Here is a 25,071-nt window from a genome sequence, read left to right on the forward strand (position 1 = left end):
CTTTCCCAGAATGTAATGTAAATTGAATCATACAGTATTTAGTCAAATGAATCTTTCCTTTCACTTAGCTAATGTTTTTGAGAATCATCTATTGTTGTCCATATATCAGTAATTTATTCCATTTTATTGCTGAATAGTATACCACAGCATGGATACACCATATTTTGTTTTTCCATTCATCAGTTGATGGACATTTGGGTTGTTTCCAGTTTTGGGCAGTTATGAATTAAGGTGTTGTGAAAATTTGTGTTTAGGTTTTTTTGTAAATCTGTATCTTTATTTCTACTGTATAAATACTCAAAAGGGGGATTGCTGGGTTAAATGAAAGGTGTATATTTAAGAGAAACTGCCTAAGTCATTATTTCATTTTAAATTTCCACTTGCACAAATGAGAGTTTTTGTTGCTCCACATCCTCATCAGCATTTGATTCTGTCAGATTTTTGACCCATTCCAGTAGGTGTGCAGTGGTATCTTTAATATGCATTTTTCTAATGACTAATGATGTTGAACATCTTTTATGTACTCATTTGCTATCAATATTTCTGAACTCTTTGGGTCTTTTGGCTAGTTTTTAATTGGATTGTTTTCTCTTATTACTGAGCTTTGAGGGTTCTTTATAGATAGAGTTCTTTGAGAGTTCTGGGTACTAATCCTGTGTGTGTGTGTGTGTGTGTGTGTGTGTGTGTGTGTGTGTGTTGTGTATCTGTCCTGTATCAGATCTATATCTCACAAATATTTGCTCCCAGGCTGCAGCTTTTCATTTTCTTTTTGTTCATTTTTTTTTTCTGTTGAGGTATAATTGCCATATAACATATTAGTTTCAGGTTTACAACATAATGATTTCAGTATTAGTATATATTGCCAAATGATTACCACAGTGTGTATAGTTAACATCTGTTACATAGTTAGAAAAAAATTTTTTCTTGTGATGAGAACTTTTAAGATTTACTCTCTTAGCAACTTTCAAGTATGTAATATATGGTGTTATTAACTCTGATCATTATGCTGTACATCACATCCCCAGGACTTATTTTATAACTGGAAGATTGTACCTTTTGACCCCCTTCACCCATTTGCTCACCCTTTACTCCCCACTTCTAGCAGCCACCGGTCTGTTCTCTGTATGTATGTATTTTGTTCCATACAGATTTTATCATTGTTTTTCCTATCTATGGAAAAAAAAATGCTATTGGAATTTTGATAGGGATTGCATTGACTCAGTAGGTTGTGTTAGTATGGACATTTTAACATGGAATATCTTTTCATTTGTGTTTTCTTCAATCAGTGTCTTATAGTTTTAAGTGTACACATCTTCCATTTTTATGGTTATTTATTCCTAGGTATTCTTTTTGATGCAATTGTAAATGGGATTGTTTTCTTAATTTCTATTTCTGGTAGTTAGTTATTAGTGTATAGAAATACAACAGATATTTGTGTACTGATTTTGTGTCCTACAACACTACTGAATTAGTTTATTATTTCTAAAAGTTTTTTGGTGGAGCCTTTAGGATTTTCTATATATAATATTGTTATCTGCAAAAAGTGACAGTTTTACTTCTTTTCTAATTTGGATGCTTTTTACTTATTTTTCTTGTCTAATTGCTGTAGTTAGGATTTTCAATAGTATGTTAAGTAAAAGTAGTGAGAGTAGATACCTTGTCTTAAAGCTTTTAGCATTTCACTATTGATTACAATGTTAGCCATGGGCTTGTAATATATGGGTTTTATTGTGTTGAGGTACATTCCTTTTAAGCCCACTTTGTTGAGAGTTTTTTTTTCATAAATGGATGTTAAATTTTGTCAAATGCTTTTTCTGCATCTATTTAGATGATCATATGATTTTTATCCTTGATTTTTTAAATATTTTATTTTTTATTTTTCTGAGAGAGAAAGAGAGCGCGAGAGAGGGCGAGAGAGTGAGCATGGGGGGGAGGGGCAGAGGGAGAAGCAGACTCCCTGCTGAGCAGGGAGCCCGATGTGGGACTTGATCCCAGGACCCTGGGATCAGGACCTGAGCTGAAGGCAGACGCTGAACCAACTTAGCCACCCAGGCGTCCCTATCCTTGATTTTGTTAATGTGGTCTATCACATTGATTGAGTTCAGGATGTTGAATAAATCCCACTTGATCTTGGTGTATAATCCTTTTCATGTATTGTTGAATTTGGTTTGTTAATATTTTGTTGAGGATTTTTGCATCTATGTTCATGAGGGATATCAGCCTATAATTTTCTGTTCTTGTGGCATCCTTGTCTCATTTTGGTATCAGGGTAATACTGGCCATGTAAAACGAGTTTGGAAGGGTTCCTTCTTCTTCTATATTTTTGAAAGAGTTTGAGAACAATTGGTATTAATTATTTGAATGGTTAGTAGAATTTACTAGTGAAGCCATTTGATCCTGGACATTTGTTTGCTGGGAGGTTTTGATTACTGATGCAACCTCCTTACTAGTAATCAGTCTGGTTAGATTTTCTGTTTCTTCATAATTCAGTTTTGGTAAGTTGTATGTTTCTAGGAATTTACCCGTTTTTTTATACATTGTCTAATTTGTTTGCATATTATTTGTCCATAGTCATTTCTTAGCGATACTTTATATTTCCATTGTATCAGTTGTAATGTCTTCTCTTTCATTTCTGATTTTATTTGAGTTCTCTTTTTCTTCTTGGTGAGTCTAGCTAAAGGTTTGTCAATTTAGTTTATTTTTTCCAAGAACCAGCTCTTAGTTTCATTGATCTTTTCTATTATCTTTTTAGTCTTTATTTCACTTATTTCCATTCTGATCTTTGCTATTTCCTTCCTTCTGCTAACTTGGGGCTTCCTTTGCTCTTTTTTCCCCAGTTGCTTGAGGTGTGAAGCTAGTATTTGAGATTTTTCTTGTCTCTTGTAGGCATTTATTGCTACAGATTTCCATCTTAGAATTGCTTTTGCTGCATCCCACAAGTTTTGGTATGTTGTATTTTTCATTTTCCACCCCTTTCAGTCTTTTTTTATTTCTCTTTTGATTTCTTCTTTGACTCTTTGGTTGTTCAGTAGCATGTTGTTAAATCTCCATGTATTTGTGAATTTTCCAGTTTTCTTCTTGTTATTGATTTCTAGTTTTATGCCATTGTGGTCAGAGATAATGCTTGATAGGATTTCAGTCTTCTTAAATTAATTAAGATTTATTTTTTGGCCTAATATATGATCTGTCCTGGAGAATGTTCCATGTGCACTTGAGAAGAATGTATTCTGTTGCTTTTGGATGAAATATTCTATATATATCTATTAAGTCTATCTGGTCTAACATGTTTAAGGTTGATGTTTCCTTATTGATTTTGTCTAATATAACTATCCCAGCTTTCTTTTTGTTTCCATTTACAAGGAGTATCCTCCATCCCTTCACCTTCAGTTTGTGTGTATCCTTACATCTGAAGTGAGTCTCTTATAGGCAGCATATAGATGAGTCTTGTTTTTAAATCCATTTTGTCACTCTTTGTCTTTTGGTTGGAGAGTTGTGTCCATTTACATTTAAAGTAATTGATAGGTATGCACTTGCTGCCATTTTTTTGTTAATTGTATTCTGGTTGTTTTGTAGTTCCTCTTTGTTCCTTTCTTTCCTTGCTCTCTCCCTTTGTGGTTTGATGACTTTATTTACTGGTGTGCTTAAATTCCTTTTTCTTTATCTTTGTGTATCTTTATCTTTTGTGTATCTTTTGTTTTGCTTTATGGTTACCATGAGGCTTACATATAACAACTTATATTTGTAACTGTTTAAGTTGATAACAACTTAAGGTTGAGCGCATTCTAAAGCTCTATCTTCATTTTTACTCTCCCCCGCATTTTATGTTTTTGAAGTCATGTTTTACATCCTTTTATTTTGTGTATTGCTTAACTAATTATTACAGTTATAGTTATTTTTACTACTTTTGTTTTTTAACCTTTATAACTACCTTTATAAGCAATAATCCACTATCTTTGCTATATATTTATCATTTTCTTGCCAGCATTATTCCAAGACCAGAAGTTGTTAATATTGATGAAGTCCAGTTTTTTATCAGTTTTTTCTTTTATGATTCAGGCTTTTTGTGTCATAACTAGGAAATATTTGCTTAATCTTTTGCTTAGTTTTTAATGTGATCTACCTAAATTATCCCCTTATTCTCCACCAGAGCCGCTAACTCCTTGCAGTGTCCAAACATGTTATGCAAAGTAGGCAGGGGTGAGGAAGGAAGGGCTGGAGGCAAAATATGGCCCAGGGGCCAAATCCTTCCCTCTCCCTGTTTTTTGTAAGTAAAGTTTTATTGGAACACAACCATGCTCATTCATTTGCTTATTGTCTGTGGCTGCTTTTGTGCTGCAATGCAGAATTGAGTTAGTTGTAACAGAGACTAAATGGCTCTCAAAGCCTAAAGTATTTATCGACTCCTTTACAAGAAAAGTTTGTTGACACCTGAGACAATCTATTAGTTCCTCTTTCCCCTTTTCTTGGGGATAGCTCTCCTGGAGCCGTTTATTCTTATGTGTCTCTCTGGACAGGTTGTTTTTAAACTCTGTATAGTTGCTATTCTGAGAAATTCCCGTTCCTCCTTTGTTAGATCCCTCTGTTTCTGGGATCCCAAGTCTTTCTTGGTTTGTTTCATTCCCTCCTGATAGAATATATCTTCTATTTTCCTGTGAAAAAACGCTGTGTGGGAAGTAAATTGATACCACTCTTGATAGAGAATTCTAAGTGGTTAGCCATTTTCCCTGAGAATTTTGAAGACATAGCTTTATATTACCTTCCAGCTTCCAGTGTGGCTCTTGATAAATTTAAAATAAAGACTTTCCAACTGGTTATCCAGTTAGTTTCCTACAGTCTGGATTTTGCTGACTTGTAGGTTGAAGGTTAGTAATGCTTGAATATATAATATGTGTAGCATAGAATGCATTCAGACGACTTTTTTTTTTTGAGCAACTTCATTCACTTAGTATGTTTTTGAGGTTCATCCATTTTGTAACATCTACAGTACTTCATTCTCTTACATTGTGGAATAATAATCCATTGTATGGATAGACTGCATTTTATATATCTATTTATCTGTTGATAGACATTTGAGTTAATATCTGCTTTTTGGCCTTTTTGAATAATGTTTCTATGAACATTTGTGTACAGATTTTTGTGTGGCCATGTTTTCTCTTGGGTATATATGTAGGAGTGGATTTTCTGGGTCATATGATAACTCTATGTTTATGTAAATCACTTTTGTAATTATTTAATTTACTGTTGATAATCATACATATTTAGAAATGGTTCTCTGAGAAAATCTAGTCTATAAATTGTTTTCAAATGTAGTGAAAATTTTATAGATATTATAATTAATGTTGACATAATGTTATTTGGAAATGTAATGACACATGATTTTTTTTTTCTTTTTTGTATTTAGAGCCTGTGATTTGTTTTTAGGGTTCGTAACACTCACGGGCCTTAGGCATAGTACCTGTGTACTGCCTAAGTGTTAAAAACCCTAACATTGGGGTACCTGGGTGGCTCAGTCTGTTAAGCGTCTGCCTTCGGCTCAGGTCATGATCCTAGAGTCCTGGGATCAAGTCCCACATCAGGCTCCTTGCTCAGTAGGGAGCCTGCCTCTTTCTCCCTGCTGCTCACCATCTTGTGTTCTCTTTCTCTCTCTCAAATAGATAAACAAAATCTTTAAAAACAAAACAAAACAAAAAAAACCCTAACATTGCCTGGGTGGAACCCAGAAAAAAGCTAAGGCGGTAATGTGAGAACTTTGCGGATACTCAGTGGGACATAATCTAAGTGGGGATGGAAATGGTCTTGGAAGGATGTCAGGCATAGGACCATGATATAGTCTTTAGTAAAGCACAGGGATGAAGAAGACTCATTTATTTTTACGAATTACCAGACAGCTTGGGTGATGTAGAAGAATAGTGCAGTGATCATGGTCCTGTTTCTTTATTTGCTCTGTATCATTCTTATATAAATTCCTCATGAATAAATTACCATGTAAACAATTTAAATAAGATGAAGGAACTTAGATTTTTAGTTATATGAGCTTTCTATTGTGCAGGCAGAGAATTTAGGAGACAATTTCAGCATACTTTCAGCTATTGGTTCATTAATTTCTAGCATGTTTCACTAAGCTAGTATTTTTCTCACCTTAACTTCCATATTTTCCATCTATCTAAAAATGGATTATCACTGCATATGTACCCACTCTACCATAAACCTGTTGGTCTCAGCAAAGAAGTCACTGTCACTCTAATTCTGTCAAAACTTGAATAAAGGTAAAAGGCAATCTATGTAGCCATTAAAATAATTTACAAGCAGTGGGCATAATGCCATTTTTATAAGGGGAAAAAACTATTGTGAAGGGAACATTGACAACTTTTGGTATACAGTAACAAAATAGACCTTATCTTCAAGAAACACTCAGATAATTACAGTTCAGGTTAGTTAATGCTCTCACAGTGGTAAGTACAGCATTTTCTCATGTGCTACATAAAATAGGGTACCTCACCTGGTTTAACTGGGCCCAGGAAAGTTTTTTTAAAGACAGATATACTAGACCAAGGCTATAATATCAGTTAAGAGTTAGGTGAATGGGTAGAAAGAGGGAGGAAGAAAAAGAGAAGAATTTTAGGTAAAGAAAACAAAAAGAGTAAAGGCTGGGTGTATGTAACAGCCTGTTGAGTTCAATGACCTCTAAGCAGAGAGAAGTTACTGGATTATGATGTCAAGGAAGGGAGTCCCATGAGAAGAGGAAGCTGGAGAGATGCTTATACTAATAAGGTCAAATCATAGAAGCTTAGTGTGCCAGGTTGTCAGTGAGCTTAAGCTTTGTGCTATCTGTAGTGGAAAATACCAAATGGCTTTAAGTACAAGAGTGACATGGTCAACTTTTTGGTAGGTAGGTTATTTTTGTCTTTGTCTTTGCCTGTTCTGAGATTCTAACCTTGAAGGTCACAAATTTTATTTATTGACCACTGTATCCTCAGAGGCTAGAATGGTGCCTGGCAAGTATTTAAGATTCACCAAAGATGCTAGTAAGGCAGTATAGTTGCATATAGCAGTTAAGAGCATGGGATCCAGCACAGGTCTGAATCCTTCTGAGGCCACCATTAAAATAGTGCTGTGACCTTAAGCAGGTTCCTTAATCACCCTATGACTCAGTTTTCTTATCTGGAAAATGGAGAGAATAGTTGGACCTACCTAATCAGATAGTTCTGAGAATTAAATTAGTTTATATAAAGCACTTAGAATAGTGCTTGGCTCATAGTAAGTACTATATAAATATTATAGGAATGGATGAATTTAGGAAATATTCAGGAACACAGTTCGATAGGATGTGGTAAATAAGGGTGAGAAGGAGTTAAGGTTAATTCCCTTTGTAGAGCTAGAGCTTTAGGTCCTCCCTCCCTTCCTGTTTCTCCCCTACCCTTACTCACAATGTGCATACACGACACACACACACATACGCTTACACTCACTCACTCTTACTCTCAGATTACTGCTCATCCATTCTAGTTAGTACTGGAAGTTTAAATAAAGCCTGGTGGTTAGTCTCTGGTATGTTAAGGAAAGACTGTTGATTCAGTGTGGCACATCCTCTTGGATTTTGTCTGGCTTCTCTCTGATTCCTTTTCTTTCTCTTTCTTGAAGTTTCTTCCTTGGACTCCTTGAGTTCTTTTCTTCTCAGGACAGAAATGTAAGAAGGGCTTAGATCCACCTCCAGTTGGTGGGCTGGGGGTGTGTAGCCACTTTCCTCTCCGTGTCTCCTTTTTTTCTTTATGCTTCTTCCCCTTCTCCCCATTGTTTTCCTACCCCCCTATTTTCCTACACAGTAGGAGAGACAAGAGAAAGGATTTCCTCCTTATTTGGCCTTGTCTGCAGGCTAGCTTGGTGTTCACAGTTCTAGTAATTATGGAAAACTTTGGGGAGGATGTTAAAACGTGTGTCAGAAAAGTTCAGTTCTTCTTCAGTTAAAGTTAACTTTAAAAGAGTTCTCTTTTTTTTTAGATTTTATTTATTTATTTGAGAGAGAGAGAATGAGAGAGAGAGAGAGCACATGAGAGGGGTTAGGGTCAGAGGGAGAAGCAGACTCCCTGCTGAGCAGGGAGCCCGATGCGGGACTCGATCCAGGGACTCCAGGATCATGACCTGAGCCGAAGGCAGTTGCTTAACCAACTGAGCCACCCAGGCGCCCTAAGAGTTCTCTTTTAATCTGTTTTTCTGATGTGATATTGAGAAGCATTTGGAATCTAGCACTTGAGCCAAGTTTCTCTACCCTTAGGACCCTTTTGTTTCAGAAACCGGCTAACTTCTAGAATATGGCTTGTCTGCTAGGCAAAAGAAATCTTTTAGCTCACTTCTAGGCTGGTTAAGGTCACCGGAACCAGAGGTTTCATGCTAGAGCCATGCTTTCATTAGTGGAGTGGAATTGGATACTCCGAGAATCTAAGATGGAGCCTCAGCTCTCTGCTGCAACCCTGATAAATCTATAATTTTTTTATCTTTTTAGGTTCACGTGGATTTTGCATTCTACTTTACACTTCATTTGTTTTGATAGAAATGTAAATTTCCTCCCTAATCTTTTACCTAAACTAAGGCTCTGGGAAGATAAACCCTTTTACTTTCTTGTGTCTTCTCATATTCACCCACATACTACCCTCATTCCCCAGTTTAAAGAGTACATACAAGGATTTGGAGCCAAAACCTTTTTATTGAGTGTCTCTTGCATATTTCTCATGATGGGAGTTGGCTTTTTGGCTAATGGGGCCCCAGCTTTTTTTTTCCCTCAACACATTGAGCCTTCTGAATCCTTGAAACAACACACTTGATCATAAATAACTTGTAGTAAAAGCTTTCCATTTCCTAGAGTTTGTAATGAATGTAAATATTCTATGTAATTCCTTGTCTGGATAGTCATGAAAAGATAGTGGCCAGTGTTTATTGTGTTTTTACTATGTGCCAGGTTCTGTTCTCACCCCTTTTGTCTATTGTGCTGTTGAATTATGTGATGCTTTAAAAACAAGTAACTTGTTTGTAGAATTCATGCTAACATTACTATTGTTTTTAATTAACAGATTTCAACACTAAACTTGCACAATGTCTTTGAAACCAAGAGTAGTAGATTTTGATGAAACATGGAACAAACTTTTAACGACAATCAAAGCTGTTGTCATGTTGGAATACGTCGAAAGAGCAACATGGAACGATCGCTTCTCGTATCCTTTTAGTGGCATTGATAAATATTCTTGTATTGATAGTGATATTGTATCGATAACTGTATCAGTGAACATTAGTAAATGTCCTAAAATTGATAAACTTGTTGAAAAGTGAGAACAGGTTTATGCTTATATAAATGAAAGAGAATGCCAGTGTGACTACTTTCACATATATTGTTTACATTTCCAAGTTCATCTGTATGTGTCAGTCAACAATCTGAGAACCTTTCATTTAACAATACTTATTGAGCACTCATGTATATGTCAGGTACTATTCGAGGCTTTGGGAATACAGCTGTACACAAAACCACTTTCCCTTCATTCTATTAAGGGAAACAGGCAATAAACAGGTATTTAAAAAAACCTAATGCCACTGCTTCTACTAGCAGGTAGTGATAGACTCTGTAGGGAAAAATAGAGCAGGGTAAGGGCATGGAGAATGGTTGGAATATGTGTGTAAGCAGCTCTCTTAGGTGAGATGATCATGGAAGGCCTCTCTGAGGAAGATGGTGATATTTGAACAGAGACTGGACCAAAGCGAGGGAGCAAGTCCTATCTGGGGGAAGAATGTTCCAGGTAGAGAGTGAATGGCAAGTTTAATGACTTGATAGCTAGAAATACGTTTTTTAATTGGGTTGTCTGTATTTGTGAATTAGCAATTTTATATGAAAATACAAATTAGTGGTTTCTCTAGAATAATCTGAATCCCGGTGTCCTGCATTCCTACATGACAGCAACCCTTTTTTTTTTTTTTTTTTAAAACATATACATACTGTATATATTACTTATATATAAAAAATACTGTGCACCCTGGCATTCTGTATATAAACTCTGGCACCAAGAAAAAAATCCCAAATATTAAAATACTTCAGCTTCTTAGAATTTGGGAGGTTAAAGGGGTCTCTAGAAACCCTTGGCCACAGGTACCTGGGGCAAAGCCATGGATGGCAGTCTCACCAACTCTACCAATGTCTGCCAGGGACCAAGGCTGGGTGGGCATGGGGAAAACGTAGGTACATTGGAACATGTTCACTGGCAGACTTCTGAACTGCCTCAGTCTTTTACCACAGGAAACACCACACATGTCCTGTCTCAGGGTAAAGAAAGGGGGTAAGGTTGAGGCCCGGGTGTCTCTGGGTCCAAATGGCAAGGTAGTGCCCCAGGGCCTTGCAGGAGACCTTGAGGACTGGGTGGATATTGTAGGAACCAGAGATTCTTTCTCCAGAAAGGGAAGTTAATATGTGAAGGTATTAACCAAAATGTGTGTGGAGATTCACAGTTTTTTCCAACTCTGTGCTGCCCTCTAGCCGTCTTCTGGGTCTAAGGGATGGCTACCCTCATTACGTGGGCATATGCTCTTTAGAAAAGCTTGGATTTTATTAACAGTGACTCAACTTGTTCTTAATGCTTAATTCAGTTTTATATTAAGCTGAATGTTGATGCAAGAACGGTGAGGTTCTTTTAGACCAACAGCAAACCATCTCATTCATTACATTTGCAGTCACTACTAAGAAATGTGTTAGGCTACCTAGGTTCTAGGCACTAAAGATAAATAAAATGATGGTGTTTCTGGAAGCCTTCATAGTTTGCAAGGGTGTTTTATATTTTTTATATTATTTGGTACTTCAGACAAGCCTGTCAGATTGGTGGGGCAGACATAATTGTCTTTATTTAACAAAGGAGGAAATTGATATTCACATCATGCAGGTAGTAACCGAAGGAGCACAGACTTGAATATGAGATTTCTAACATCTAATTCTCTATACTTGCCAGTATATCTAGAGGATAATTGATACGGATTTTGCCTTTGAAGAGCTTATTATTGAATTAGTCTAATTTTTTTATGGAACATCATGGATTGTTTTGCATAGGAATCTTAATAAAATGGAAAATGTTAAAGTTACTTGTGTGTTAATAAGGTTTCACTAGACAAGTACGTAGGTAGTTTTAAGGCTATTTCAACTAAAATATGAACAGAGAAAGAAGGAGTTGGTCATAGAAATACCTGACTTCCCTGGAAAGTGTCGCTTCGGTCACTTATTTCTAAAATGTTTATTGTTTGATTCATCTAAGATAGTCCAGTTACCTGTTCATGAATTTTCTTCTCTCTTTAAAATAAAGAATATCTGCGAAAACAATAAAATTAAGAATGGAATTTCTTACTTTAAATTTTATTTTGGAAAATAAAGGACTGTGTTACTAATTGTTCTGAAGTAAAATCCTTTTCCCTGTTAATTTGCCCAAAAATATGAGGTTGACTTCTGACCCTTAGGTATCTTAGGTAGAAATTTTAGAGACTATAAAACTTTAATCTTTTGAAAATGAAAAGAAGCCTCCTCCAAATTGTGTATTAACATATGTGATAGTAATTGATCTTTTATAAAGCATTTTTTGGGGTGTGTGAAGTGTAATGTGGTTGACCCTGAACACAGGTTTGAACTACATGTATCCACTTATACGTGGGTTTTTTGGGGAAAGATTTATTTTATTTTAGAGATTTTAGAGAGAGAGAGCTGGGGAGGAGAGAGGCAGAGGGAGAATAGAGAGAGAATCTCAAGCAGACTCCCTGCTGAGTGTGGAGCCTGATATGGGGCTCAATCTCAGGACCCATGAGATCATTACCTAAGCCGAAATGAAGAGCCAGGTGCCTGACCAACTGAGCCACCTAGGCACCCCTTACCCCCTTTTTTCTAAACAAATACAGTACTGAAAATGTATTTTTTCTTCCTGACGACTTTAATAAGATTGTCTTTTCTCTAGCTTACTTTATTGTAAGAATACAGTATCTAATACATATACAAAATAGGTGTTAATCAACTATTTATATTTCAGATAAGGTAAAGTAAACAGTAGGCTATTAGTAGTTCAGTTTTGGGGAAGTCAAAAGTTACATGTGGATTTCCTTCTGCTGGGGGTTTGGCACCCCTTACTCCTTCGTTGTTCAAGGGTTAACTGGTACATATGTGGAAAAGTTCCTAAGATGTACGTGTGGGGTCGAACAGATAGTTAGAAAGCAAACCCCTGCATAATCGCTGCACAGGTTGAGAACTAGAACACTGCCAGGATCCACCAACTCTCCCCCACTACATGACCGTCTCAGTTCACAAGCCCACTCCTTATCTTGGAGGGAACTACTATTGTGACTTTTGCACCTATTGTTTCCTGTTGTTGTTTTTTTTTAAATAGTATAACTGCTTATGTATACAGCCCTAACAATTATTGGTTCTTTCTGTGTTTGGAACTTTATATAAATTGAATCATGCTGTGTATATATTTCTGTGTCATAATTTTTTCTTTCAACTTATACATGTATGTGATTAATTTGTTACCAGTGATGTTGTAAAATATGTATTACTAGCCCCATTTTACAGCTGAGGATGTCGTGGTTTAGTGATGGGATAAGATGACTTACTCATATTGTAGGATAGAATGCTGAAGTAAAATGCTCAAGTCTCCTTATGCTCTTGAAGTGGGCATTAAGGAAGCTTGGTCTGTAATTTGAAGTGTTTAACATGTGTAAGTACAGAATTTATGGAACCCTGTCCACAGCATTTTTTACTAAATATAAACTCCATAAGGGCGGGGATTCTTAGCCATTTTGTTCACTGCTGTATTCCCAACATCTGGCACATGTAGGTATTCACTAAATATTTGGTGAGTGAATAGGTACTATCAATTAAATGTCATTAAGCATACTGTACAGGTGAAATAAATAACATTAATATTTAGCTAGTTCTTTTATTGTGTTGATAAGCAGGTTTCTTAACACTCATCCTTCATAAATGTACTGCATCCAGGTACAGTGCAAGGTGTTCTGGTTGATAGGTAATGTAAATAAAAGACATCAGTTTTTTAATACATAACAAATTACCACAAATTTAGTGTCTTTGAGAAACATCCTTTTATTATCTCACAGTTCTGTGGATCAGAGGTCCATGGTGTGACTGGGTTCTCTGTTCAGGATCTCACAAAGCTGAAATTAAGGAGTTGGCTGGCTAACTCTCATCTAGAGCTCAGGGCCTCTTTAAAGCCCATTGCTGTTAATTGGGAGAATTCAATTCGTTGCAGTTATAGTTCTGAGATCTCCATTTTCTTGTTGTCTCTTGGCTGTGAACTGCTCTCAGTGACTTGTTACACCTCAGTTTTTGCATGTGACTCCCTTCCATCTTCAGTGCCAGCAGTGACATGGCAAATCTTCCTGTGCTCTCTCACACTTCCCCTTCTGCAATTAACCACAGAGGGCTAGAAGCAGATGGGGATCTGCTTTTAAGAGGCTCATTTGATTGGATTAGGCACACCTGAAAAGTCCAGGCTACTCTCTCTATTGGGGTCAGCTGATTAGTAATCATAATTCTGACTTTGTGCTCTGAGTCCCTTTTGCCATGTAAAGTAGCAGTCCCAGGTAGTAGGGTGGAAAATCTTAGGAGGCCATTTTTGGAATTCTCTCTAACACGAGTAATAATACTTCCTAACAAAAGCTTTATGACAGCTTAGGGTGGTTTGGGATTTACCCTTTACTAAGGATTTCTATCAAGTGCTTTTCTCCAGTAAGGCTGGGTATAGATCTAGATTTACTGTTGTGTTTTTCTGGGTTGGAGTTCTTTGGCTGTTTTGGTTTACTTTTATTCGTGGTTTTCTGCCTTTTGGTAGCTGTTAAGACAATTCCCAAACCCTGCAGTATAATATAGAAGCTCTCCTACTTAAGGGCAAGTTAGATTCTAAATGGTTTTATGTAAGTCCAAAGTGATTGAGGGGAAATCTAAAATGCCTTCATGAATGTATTTCTCCCAGATAGGAAAACCAGTTTTTAAAACCAGGCATACCGTTGTCCTCATTTCTAATATATATTCTGTCAGGCATCTTTTCAAACATAGACCAGTTTTGACTACATTGAAAAATACTGAAGTAGGTCATCTCCATCCCTGATGATCCTCACAAATTTTAGGAGAACTTCCTATTAACCTTGGTGTCTGCACTTAGTAGCCCATCATTTTTTCTTAGATTGTACAGATTGGGAAAGGTCTTATCTGTAGTTTTCTCTGCTTGAAGCATCAGTAACATTTTCACTCTATTCCAAATTAAATCAGACGAATATTTGATTATTGTGATTCTGTAGCTATACACTTTAAAGTTTTTCCATTTAACCAATAATTTTATATCCTTGCTTGCTAGTTGATGATTTCATAGATATTGCATCTTTTACATGTTGCATGTTTATTCTTTTTCTTCAGAAATGTCAATAAAGATCTTTATTTTTTATTGTCAATACTTTTTTGGTCATTGTACCATTTTCAATTTTAAGATAAGCTTTCTTTTTTTTTTTTAAACTTACCAGCACTGTTTTAAAAATTTGTTTCCTGTTATATGTAATATACATAACTTAAAAGCACATCCATATAAATCTCCTATAAGCTAAACCTTCATAATAAGAACCCATAAACATACAATGTGTATTTCTTTTCCCATGGCTTGGTTTTCTGTCCTTGTTTTTTTTTTTTTCTTCTGTTTGTTTGTTTGTCTTAAAGATTTTATTTTTAAGTAATTTCTACACCCAACATGGGGCTTGAACACACAACCCTGAGATCAAGAGTTTCATGTTCCACTGACTGAGCCAGCGAGCTGCCCCTCTTTTTCTCGTTTCTAATGAGAGTCATCTGCAGTGGCCCTCAGCAGGACCAGGACACACAGGATGAGGGCCTAAGGTAGGGGGAGGTGAGAGCCCAAACAGAAAAAGACTAGACAGCAAGAGTTGAGGGGGAGCAGAGACAGAAAAAAGGAAGGTGGATTTTGCAGCCCAGTGTCAAGACCCCCAAAATAATAAAACAGTGTTACTCCTCCTTTCCAAGTGGGGAATTTTCTTTCTTAGAAAATGGTTGATGGTGTGTGTCCTGCTGCTGTGGGTAATCTTTATATCCCCATTGTAGAACTCATTGTTTCGGACCCACTACACAATAGAATTAATAGTGTTAAAATTAAAAATTAAACCCAAGCATAGGTAGCACCTTTAATAGAGAAAATGAACCAAAATAAATGATTTTGCTGCTGGCCAACACTGTCTTTTGGTTGTAACAGAGTTCAGAACTTTTGCTCTGGAACAGTTTTGTTTTTTGTCTGAGAATTTTTATAAGTGGGAAGTTCATAATAGAGGAATTTTTATATCCTGGCTCCCTAAAGAGTAACTTAAGGAAAAGATGACTTTGGAGAAGACAGTGTTTAAATCTAAAACTGGCCTTCTCCAGTTATTTCTCATTTTTTGTTTTTTAAAGTGCCTTGTCTAAAACCAAATCATAATTGAATCCTGTAGGGGTTAGGTGCTCTTCCTAAGGCCCTAATATTTCCAGGGTAGTTAGATATTTGAATAGGTTAGAGAAAAATAGCATATTTAGAAATATCTTTTAGACAGTTAAGGGCATTATACAGTGGTTAACTGAGACCCCAAACTATGGTGAGTTAAAAAATTAAAAGATTTATTAAGGTAGACTCCATTGAAAAGAAACACACAAGTACATCCTCACTGATGATGTCAAACAGTATATAAATCCTATATATGGATTGAAATGGGAAAGTCTCCCTGTATTCCCTGCCCTGCACAGATCCTTTTTCCCTAAGTGGAAAGAAGGTAAGTCCTGTAGTGTGTCCTTTCAGCCAATTTTGTTTACATGTACATGCAGTGGATGTATTGAGATACTAATTTTGGTGATACAAAACATTTGGGCACATAATTAGCATACTATGCTGAAATTATGGTATTGAATCATGTTAATTTTTCAGTATCAAGTTGTGTATTCTAGAAATAAGTATGGCTTCAGGAAAAAAAAAGCAAATATGATAGATGAAAATTCTTGAAGTAAGTATTCAGAACTTAAAGATCTTAAATGCATCAACACCTAAGCCAAAAAAATTGTTGATCTAGATCCTGCCTAAATTTAATCTTTGTTAAAAAAAATTTAAATTTAAGTGTAGTATACACACTGACAGTAACACACAGGTGAATTTTCATAACATGAATGTAACCATGTACCCAATAAATAGCACTCCTAGCATCCCAGAAGCACCCCACATGCCCCCTCAGTCACTAGGGGTAACTACTCTCTTCACTTCTAATACGCTTAATTCTGACAACAATTTTATATTTGTTTTTACTAGGGTAAGATTGTGATGAGTAATTGAGATTGAATATAAATGTATGATAAAACAAATCTCTTATGTGGCGAATTAGGACTTTTTTTTTCCCTTAGGAATTTATAGCTGAAACCTCCAAGCTAGATCCAGGAGCTCATCTAATACATTATTTTGGAGCACCTTTCTTCTGTATTCATACCTTGCTCCTTCTCCTTTCCCCGAACTATTATCAATTCTCTTAAAATTTGTGTCCAGATAAATTTCTAAATTCTTTCTTAGGTGATGTATGTTGAAATTTCTATTTTCTTTGTAATATAGGTTAATATTTTTATGTTATTGTTGGTAAATAGTTCTTATATACTATTTTTAAAATCTATTTATAAAGGTTCATTATATCTCGTTTAAAGTAATCGTAATAGTTTGTTTCTTACTGTATATTTTTTTTTCTACAAAAAAACCTGGCACAGGAGTGCCTGGGTGGCTTCAGCTCAGGTCATGATCTCACGGCCCTGGGGTTGAGCCCCGAGTTGGGCTCCCTGCTGAAAAGGGAGTCTGCTTCTCCCTCTCCCTCTGCCCCCCGTTCATGCTGTCTGTCTCTGTCAAATAAATAAAATCTTCAAAAAACAAAAACCTGGCACAGCAATATTACACTATATGGATATTTTTGCTTTTTTTTACTGTAAAAATTTTTTCAGTTCATATTTAGCACAATAGTGTACTGAAGAATGCATACATATATACATGAAGGTATTCTATTATTTACTAATTATATGTAATTAAAAACAAGTAAAAGGATTTAGAAGGATCCTGGGAAAGTCTGACCAAAATCTACCCATCCCTGACCTCATATGGAGAGGGCTGCTTGTTCTTTCTGGAGTAAGGATGCTAGGTAAACAGAGCACATGATATTAATTCCCTACCTCCCTTCCATCACCAAGTGTTTAATAAATGCCTCTTATGTGCCAGGAATTGTGCTTTGGAGCTGGGACTCTAGAGATGATTAAGAACAGGCTAGTGTGGATGACAAAGGTATAAATAATTTCTATTGTATAAAAGTAAGTTCTATAGATTCTTCTTTATACATTCTTCTGAATGTATAAAATGTTATGGAGATATAGAAGAGGAACAGTCTTCATCCTACTTCTGTATATATATATTTTTTAAAGATTTATTTTTTGACAGAGAGAGACACAGCAAGAGAGGGAACACAAGCAGGGGGAGTGGGAGAGGGAGAAGCAGGCTTCCCGCTGAGCAGGGAGCCCGATGCGGGGCTCGATCCCAGGACCCTGGGATCACGACCTGAGCCGAAGGCAGACGCTTAACAACTGAGCCACCCAGGCGCCCCTGTATATTTTTTTATAATGAAAGTTTGTTTCTTAAAATTTTTTAAGATTATTATTATTATTATTTTTAGTAATCTCTACACCCAAGATGGGGCTTGAACTCACAACTCTGAGATCAAGAGTCACATGCTCTTCCAACTGAGCCAGCCCAGCGCCCCCCTACCTCGATAGTTTTAAACAAAATTTTTATTTTGAAATATTTCCCGATCCTTATATTAAGTATATTGAATATATTTATAATATAAATAAAAGTATATTAAGTATATTAAATACTTGACTCCATCCCAAATAACCTTATTTTCAGTTTTTATCTGCATCTCTAATTAGGCTGTTCTCAGATTGCTTCACGTATGCTTTATCTTCAGCATCTGTTCAGTGATGCATAGTTTATGAAGCACTTTAACATTCATGAACTTATTTGGGTCTTAAAAGGATTCTGTAGAGATATCAAGAGAGGGTTTATTACCCTTAGCTTAGAGATGAGGAAATGGCAATGCAGAAAGGTTAAGAGACTTGGTCAGGATCACTGGCTAGTAAAACTAAAGTCTCAATCAGATCCCATTTCCTCTGTCTCCTGATTTTTTTTTTTTTTTAAGATTTTATTTATTTATTTGAGAGAGCATGAGAGGAGGGAGGGTCAGAGGGAGAGGCAGACTCCCTGCTGAGCAGGGAGCCCGATGCGGGACTCGATCCTGGGACTCCAGGATCAGGACCTGAGTTGAAGGCAGTCACGTAACCAACTGAGCCACCCAGGCACCCTCTGTCTCCTGATTAAGAACTGTCTGCTACAGCATATCTACCACTTGTGATACTTAGCAAGGTAGGTAGTTGGTACTCAAAAACTTAATTAATTGATATTACTATTCATACTATAATTCTTTCTAATGGAATAAATACTGAAGGATAGTGTGTAGGTTGTAGGATGTTATGAGTGCTATGATGTGGGAAAATGTGTCAAATGAGTAGTTTTTGTAACTTGTTTCTCAGAATTGCATAGACATATCTGCTTGTGATATTCCATAGCCCTTTGTTGATATTATGCTTATGTCCATCCTTACATAAACCTTATTTTGTAGATTTCTGGGTAACTTGATTACCAGAATGCCACTCTGAATTTTAAGCTCTTTGAGAAGAACACTTTTCCTTACAATGCTGTCTAATAATCCTCAAGAAATATTTGTTGAATGATTAAATGAATAGCACTTATAGTGCTTTTTAAAGTAAGCATGGCTTTTTTTTTTTTTTTTACTTTTTCTATATCTGTATAATCTTAAATTGCCTGAAAGGATTTTTCATTTTTTAATGGCAAACTTGAGTTAAATCTCTTATTTTAAAGTAATATCTCCCCGATGAATATGAAAACCTTAACAATTTGACTAGAGATATCTATGCTTTATGTGTGGCCTATCCTGAACCCCTTGGAGAAAGACTTTATACAGAAACTAAGATTTTTTTGGAAAATCACGTACGGCATTTGCACAAGGTAAGGAGTGGTACAGACATGATATAAATATGTTTGTAGCTGGGTAGTTATTATTAGACTAGTTTACTGTTTTCCAGTGCAGAACTTATATCAGGTTAAGGTTATTTGCTTTGTTTCCTAAATAGCATTTTTCTGATTATATATATTTAAGGTTTATGAGTTAAGCATTATGTTGTTAGATTCTCAGTTTAGTTATTCAGCATTATATAACTAGTAACTGAAATAGTGGGGTTTCAAATCAAGGTTTGTTCAACTTTAAAATTTGCTTCTATGTCCTCTGGATGGTGTTTATTATAGAACCGTTTTCTGTCTTTATTATTTTCAGCCATTTAGCTGCCTCTTCATATCCTACATAAAATCTTACAAAAACCTAAAATGAAAAAGGGAAATGGCAAATTAAAAAGCATGATAGAAACTGTCCCTGTGACCACTTATTTTAGTTAGTATGCCATATGTACAAGGGCAACACCATGGACTTGATCTGTGTATGAACAAAGAATTTGCGGGATTTGGCTACAGACAGTATTTCTTATTTTGGACTACTGATCTGATCAGGAACTGGAAGAGATCACTTATTGTCTGGGCTAGAAACTTGACTCTACCTTACATTAGCTGTGTGACAATAGGCAACTCACTTAATCTCCCTTATGGATTAAAATTTAAGTTTCTTTATCTTTAAAATGGAGATACAGTAGAGGATATTATGCTAAGCAAAATAAGTCAGAAAGACAATTATCATACGGCTTCACTCGTGGAATTTAAGAAACAAAATAGAGGATCATAGGGGAAGGGAGGGAAAAATAAGATGAAATCAGAGAGGGAGATAAACGATAAGAGACTGTTTTAACTCTAGGAAACAAACTGAGGGTTGCTGGAGGGGAGAAGGGTTGGGGGATGGGGTAACTGGGTGATCATTAAAGAGGGCACTTCATGTGATGAGCACTGGGTGTTATATGCAACTGATGAATTAATGAATTCTACCTCTGAAACTAATAATACACTGTATGTTAAGTAAATTTAAATAAAATGGAGATACAATAACACTGTATAATACCGTGTCTAACCTTGGATGTGGCTAGGTGCAGATACGTTTTAAAGTGGTGATAACCCCAGAGCGCAATTGATCATGTGATGTTTCCCTTTTAAAACTTTTGAAGGACATGCTCTACTTTTTATTATACATGGCAGATACATTTTAGTGTTCTAATATGTGCATTTGTCAGCTCATGAAAGCAGTTTTGATAACAGGTACTTTAAATTGTTGTTACAATGTTTAATAATTTAGTTTTAAAGTTAAAGTTCTGCTATGATAATCTAGTGAACTTTGGTTATACCATAATTGTTACCTGTGTAAGGCACTTACAAATTTTGCAGTTTTATATTGTAGCATGGGTTGTGTTTTTTTAAATGTTTTATTTGAAATACTTTCAGACTTACAGAAAAGTTGCAAAAATAATACAGAATTCCTATATCCTTTTTACCAGCTTCTTAAGGTTAACATCTTGTATAACAGTGGTACATTTATTAACACTAGGAAATTAACATTGGTATAATTGCACTTTAAAATGATGTGAAATAGTTCTACGAATGTTTAGAATACTTACATAATTGTATACCATATGTTTTCTCAGATCCTGTGACAAAAAAGAAGTTGGCTAATATGTTGATGACAAAGTAAATTATTAACATAGCCAACAGATTTGAAGCAGTTTCACCTGTGAGAAGAAAATTTTATTTGGGGGAGGGAACTTTTTTAATTACTAAAGTATTGCATTGCCGTTTTATTTATTTATTTATTTATTTATATTTTTTCTATTTTTTTAAGATTTTATTTATTTATTTGTCAGAGAAGGAGAGGGAAACAGAGAGCAAGCACAAGCAGGGGGAAGCGGCAGGCAGAGGGAGAAGCAGACTCCCCGCTGAGCAGGGAGCCCGATGCGGGACTCGATCCGAGGACCCCGGGATCATGACCTGAGCCGAAGGCAGCCGCTTAACTGACTGAGCCACTCAGGCGTCCCAGCATTGCCGTTTTAGATAATTTAGAACATACAGATAAGCAAAAAGAAGAAAATTATCACCGAAACAATACTCATAACATACTTCCAGAATTAACTACTATGAATATTTTTGATTATCTATACTTAAATACATCTCTTTGGGCATATGTTTATATATATATATATATTTTTTTTATATATATATATATAAAATTTGATATTTGTCCTTAGCATATTTTTGCTTTGTGTAGACGTCCATTTTTATTAGAAAACGGAATCATATTATACACTTTATAATCTTTTTGATTTTAATAATATTATAAGTCTCTTTCTTTGTCATTAAATGGACTTTTATAATCCTGACAATGATTGTAAAATTTTTCATTGTGTGGAGATACTACAATTTGTTTAAATATTGTCATACTGGGGGGTGGGAGGATGGGTTAGCCTGGTGTTGGGTAATAAAGAGGGCACGTTCTGCATGGAGCACTGGGTGTTATGCACAAACAATGAATCATGGAACACTACATCAAAAACTAATGATGTATGGTGATTAGCATAACAATAAACACACACACACACAAAATATTGTCGTACTGCTGGGCATATGGGTTATTTGCAATATATATAATTTGTTTTTATAAACAATGAATGCTTCTATGAATATCCTGGTAGCTAAATTATTTTTGTGTAGCTGAGTTTTTTATAGGATAAATACCTAGATACGGAATTATTAAGTCATAGGTCATGAACATTTTTTATTGTTTTGATATATAGTAACAAATTGTTCTCGTATTTATTCACCCAGCAGCAGCAGTTTCTAAGTGTGCTTTTTCCCCCAGCATTATTAATAGTAGTTGCTATTTTTAATTAATTTATTAATATGAGAGGCAAAAAAGATACTATATATAGGTTGTTTCTGTCTCTTGAGCCTTAATTATTAAAATTCCAAGTTTAAAAGCATAGCATTTCAGCAGAGAATTAATTAGATGGAAATTGAGGTCATGACTCGCTTAAAGTCATATGGACAGTTAATGAAAGAACTGAGATAAAAGAACCTAATATCTTTTGAATATCAGTCCAGTGTATTTTTACTGTTAGACTAGATTTCCTTCAAAAATAACTTTGAAAAAGTTAGATCTCAGATTTAAGCTTGATTTTTATTTTTCAAAAAGTAACAGATTTCTGTTAAGTAAATATAAAACAACTTATTTGGGGAATATAGAAAAGCTGTCAATTTTCATAAATAGTCTTATTGACATAAGTGAATAATTCAGAGTAATGATATATTTTTATAACTAGCAGGATGATCAAAAGTGAGGGATTTGAGGAAGCACACAGATATGTGGCAGTAGAATTACATCTTCTTTTAAACTGATCTTAATATGATATTCTAGCCCAAAGACAACCTCACACCATCACATTTTATCCTTTTAGAGAATGAAACTGTTTACTCTCTAGTATGGATGAATGCTTTATTTTCATATCTAAGACACACTTTTTTCTGGTCGTTTCAATTTTACTAAAAGCAGTTAAATTAGAATGTAATTTGTAAATGTAATTTAGACTACTTTTTAGAACATTCATTTTTTATAAATTTCATAGCTTACAAATGAAAATCATTAGTGCTTTCCAAGTAAAAATATATTTCTTCTTTATATAGACAGTTCTGGAGTCTGAAGAGCAAGTACTTGTTATGTATCATAGGTATTGGGAGGAATATAGCAAAGGTGCAGACTATATGGACTGCTTGTATAGGTAAGTACGCCTTTAAACTCTTTGACAACCTAAACAGTGTTGCCTGTATTCAGTAATTGAAGGAGTTTTGGGTTTTGGCTTTTTGTTTTTAAATTTTTAAATAAATGAACAAAACTAAAGCATTTTTTAGTCAATGGACTTTGTCTGCTATGGGGAAAGGTCTGTAGTCTGGGTCATGTGAGTCTTTGGGAGCCAGGCAGTATATGGAAAGTTATTCTCTGAAAACTAAAACTGTATTTAATTTCATAGTTCTGTTTTTTTTCGTATTGTCTGGGACTCTCTCTCTATATATATATGGCACATGTTAGATCTTGACAGAGTTCCAAAGTGCAACTTCAGCTTGGATGAAACTTGGTGGAGTAAATCCAAACCCATGTTCCCCTCCCGTATGCTCTTACTTGACTCTAAGATCCAGTATTTTATGCCTCATGGAAACACTTAGTTAAAGCACTCAGCAGTTGTTCCCTTGAAGTTCTACCTTATCCTTTAGGCATTATATTCAATTACCTACAGTGTCATAATGTCCTATGATCTCTCACATTTTCCTGCCTCTCCTTGTGCTGTCGTATCTGTCTGGATTGCTTGTCTTCCTTTCTCTGAATGACGAATTCTGATGTGTTTCTCCACCATTCCTGTCTCTGAACTTCCCTCTTCCTTGTTCTACGCAGTCTCCTATTTAGATCTTTTGTGTTAACTGTCACTCCTGCATGTTCCTGTGGTACTCTGCGCTGATCCTTTCTAACCCATTCACATAGACAATGGAAATAAATTCCTGGGTACATAAGGCAGAAACCTATTTACCGAAGAATAGTGGATAAATAAGGAATAGTGTCATTAAGTCACCTGGGCCTTTGACACTTGGAATGAGAGTGTCTGCTCTTGAAATGGTTGTGGCCTGCGATGGAGGCGGTGATAATTTTGGCCTATGCATTGTGGCATGGGCAGAGATGGATCCCTGCCTCAGTTTCTCACTGGGGAGAAACTCCTCACTTCTCCCCAGTGAGAAACTGAGGAGTGAAGCTGGGTGTCAGAGTATTATCTGTACAGTGACTCCATGCATTGCTGGACTACCACACTGAAGCCAGGGCTTGGTTCTCTTGGCGTGTTTGTCCTTTGTCGCTGGTTCATGTTCCTGTAGGTTTTTATAACAACACTGGAGTTTACTTACTGTAAGTTGCCTCTGTTAGAAACTGGAGCTTATTCCAACCTCCATTAGCTTTTATTTCTTCTTAGAAGAGCCAAATGTAATAAAATCAGAAGCCAGCAGTTGCTGACAAGCACAAGGTTTACCGTGGCTTTGGCTTTTATAAAAGTGTTTGCCATACATAAAACATCCTGACATTTCATGGTTGTTTTTTTTTTCCCTTGTCCACCAAAGTAAGATAGTCATAAATAGAACTTTTAAGAATTCCCTAGCTAAATTGTGGAGGAGAATTAGAGGAATTTTAAGGATGAGTGTGAGAGCACATGCATGCCTTTGGCCACATGCTTGGGCCACTGGTATATAGATGACTTAAGGGAGTATTTAGACTGTATGCCAGTACAGTGTGCTGTGTGCAGTGGGTTCCCTCTTGAGCTGAGACATTTTAGTAAAGATTTAAATTGGTTTTCTTTCTTTCTTTTTTTTTTTTTTAGTTTTCTAGGTTCTCCTGCATCAAAACCAATAATTTGGTACTATTTAAATTAATACTAATATTAATAATAAATTGGTACTGTTAGTGAAGTTTTATTAAATATATATGCTATATACACAAATGTATGCGTGTATATAAACCATATGAGGTAGTTGGTGTCTCCAAATATGCAGCTGAGGAAACTAGGCTCTCAGAGAGGTCATTTAAGACTTTGCTCAAGGTCACTCAGCTACAAAAAAAAAATCACAATTTAAACCCAGATCAGCCCAATTAAACCTATTTCACTTCTTCATTCTACTTTAGTCTCATTCTAGATACACTCTTTTAGTCATTTAGGTAGATTCTGTTCTCATCCCTTATCTTACACTATGCATTCTTTCTAAAATGATTTCAGTTACTCCTGGTTTTAGCTACAACCTATATGTTGCTAACCACCAAAATATGTGTTTATCCCAGGTGGTCTGAGTTTCAGAGGAGTATTTTTTTACCTAGCCTGCCTATACCTTCAGGGTATTCTATGGGTACATT

At 35.7% G+C, this 25,071-nt stretch overlaps 1 protein-coding gene across 5 annotated transcripts in view; it reads left to right on the top strand.

Annotated features, from left to right (window-relative positions):
- CUL2 (cullin 2) overlaps positions 1-25,071 on the top strand; it is a 105,196-nt gene that overhangs the window by 12,746 nt on the left and 67,379 nt on the right. For 4 of the 5 annotated variants that reach the window (XM_032395635.1, XM_032395637.1, XM_032395640.1 and 1 more), the window contains exons 2-4: positions 9,066-9,206; positions 19,052-19,154; positions 22,815-22,909. In XM_032395635.1, the coding sequence (XP_032251526.1) occupies positions 9,088-9,206; positions 19,052-19,154; positions 22,815-22,909 (317 nt within the window). In that variant the 5' untranslated portion in view covers positions 9,066-9,087. Of the gene's footprint in view, positions 1-5,636; positions 6,267-9,065; positions 9,207-19,051; positions 19,155-22,814; positions 22,910-25,071 lie in introns of those variants that run through there. The other variant, XM_032395639.1, reaches the window with a different exon arrangement.

The sequence above is a fragment of the Phoca vitulina genome, unplaced genomic scaffold (assembly GCF_004348235.1).
Source record: "Phoca vitulina isolate PV1807 unplaced genomic scaffold, GSC_HSeal_1.0 scaffold86, whole genome shotgun sequence".
In the NCBI taxonomy this organism is placed as follows: domain Eukaryota; kingdom Metazoa; phylum Chordata; class Mammalia; order Carnivora; family Phocidae; genus Phoca; species Phoca vitulina.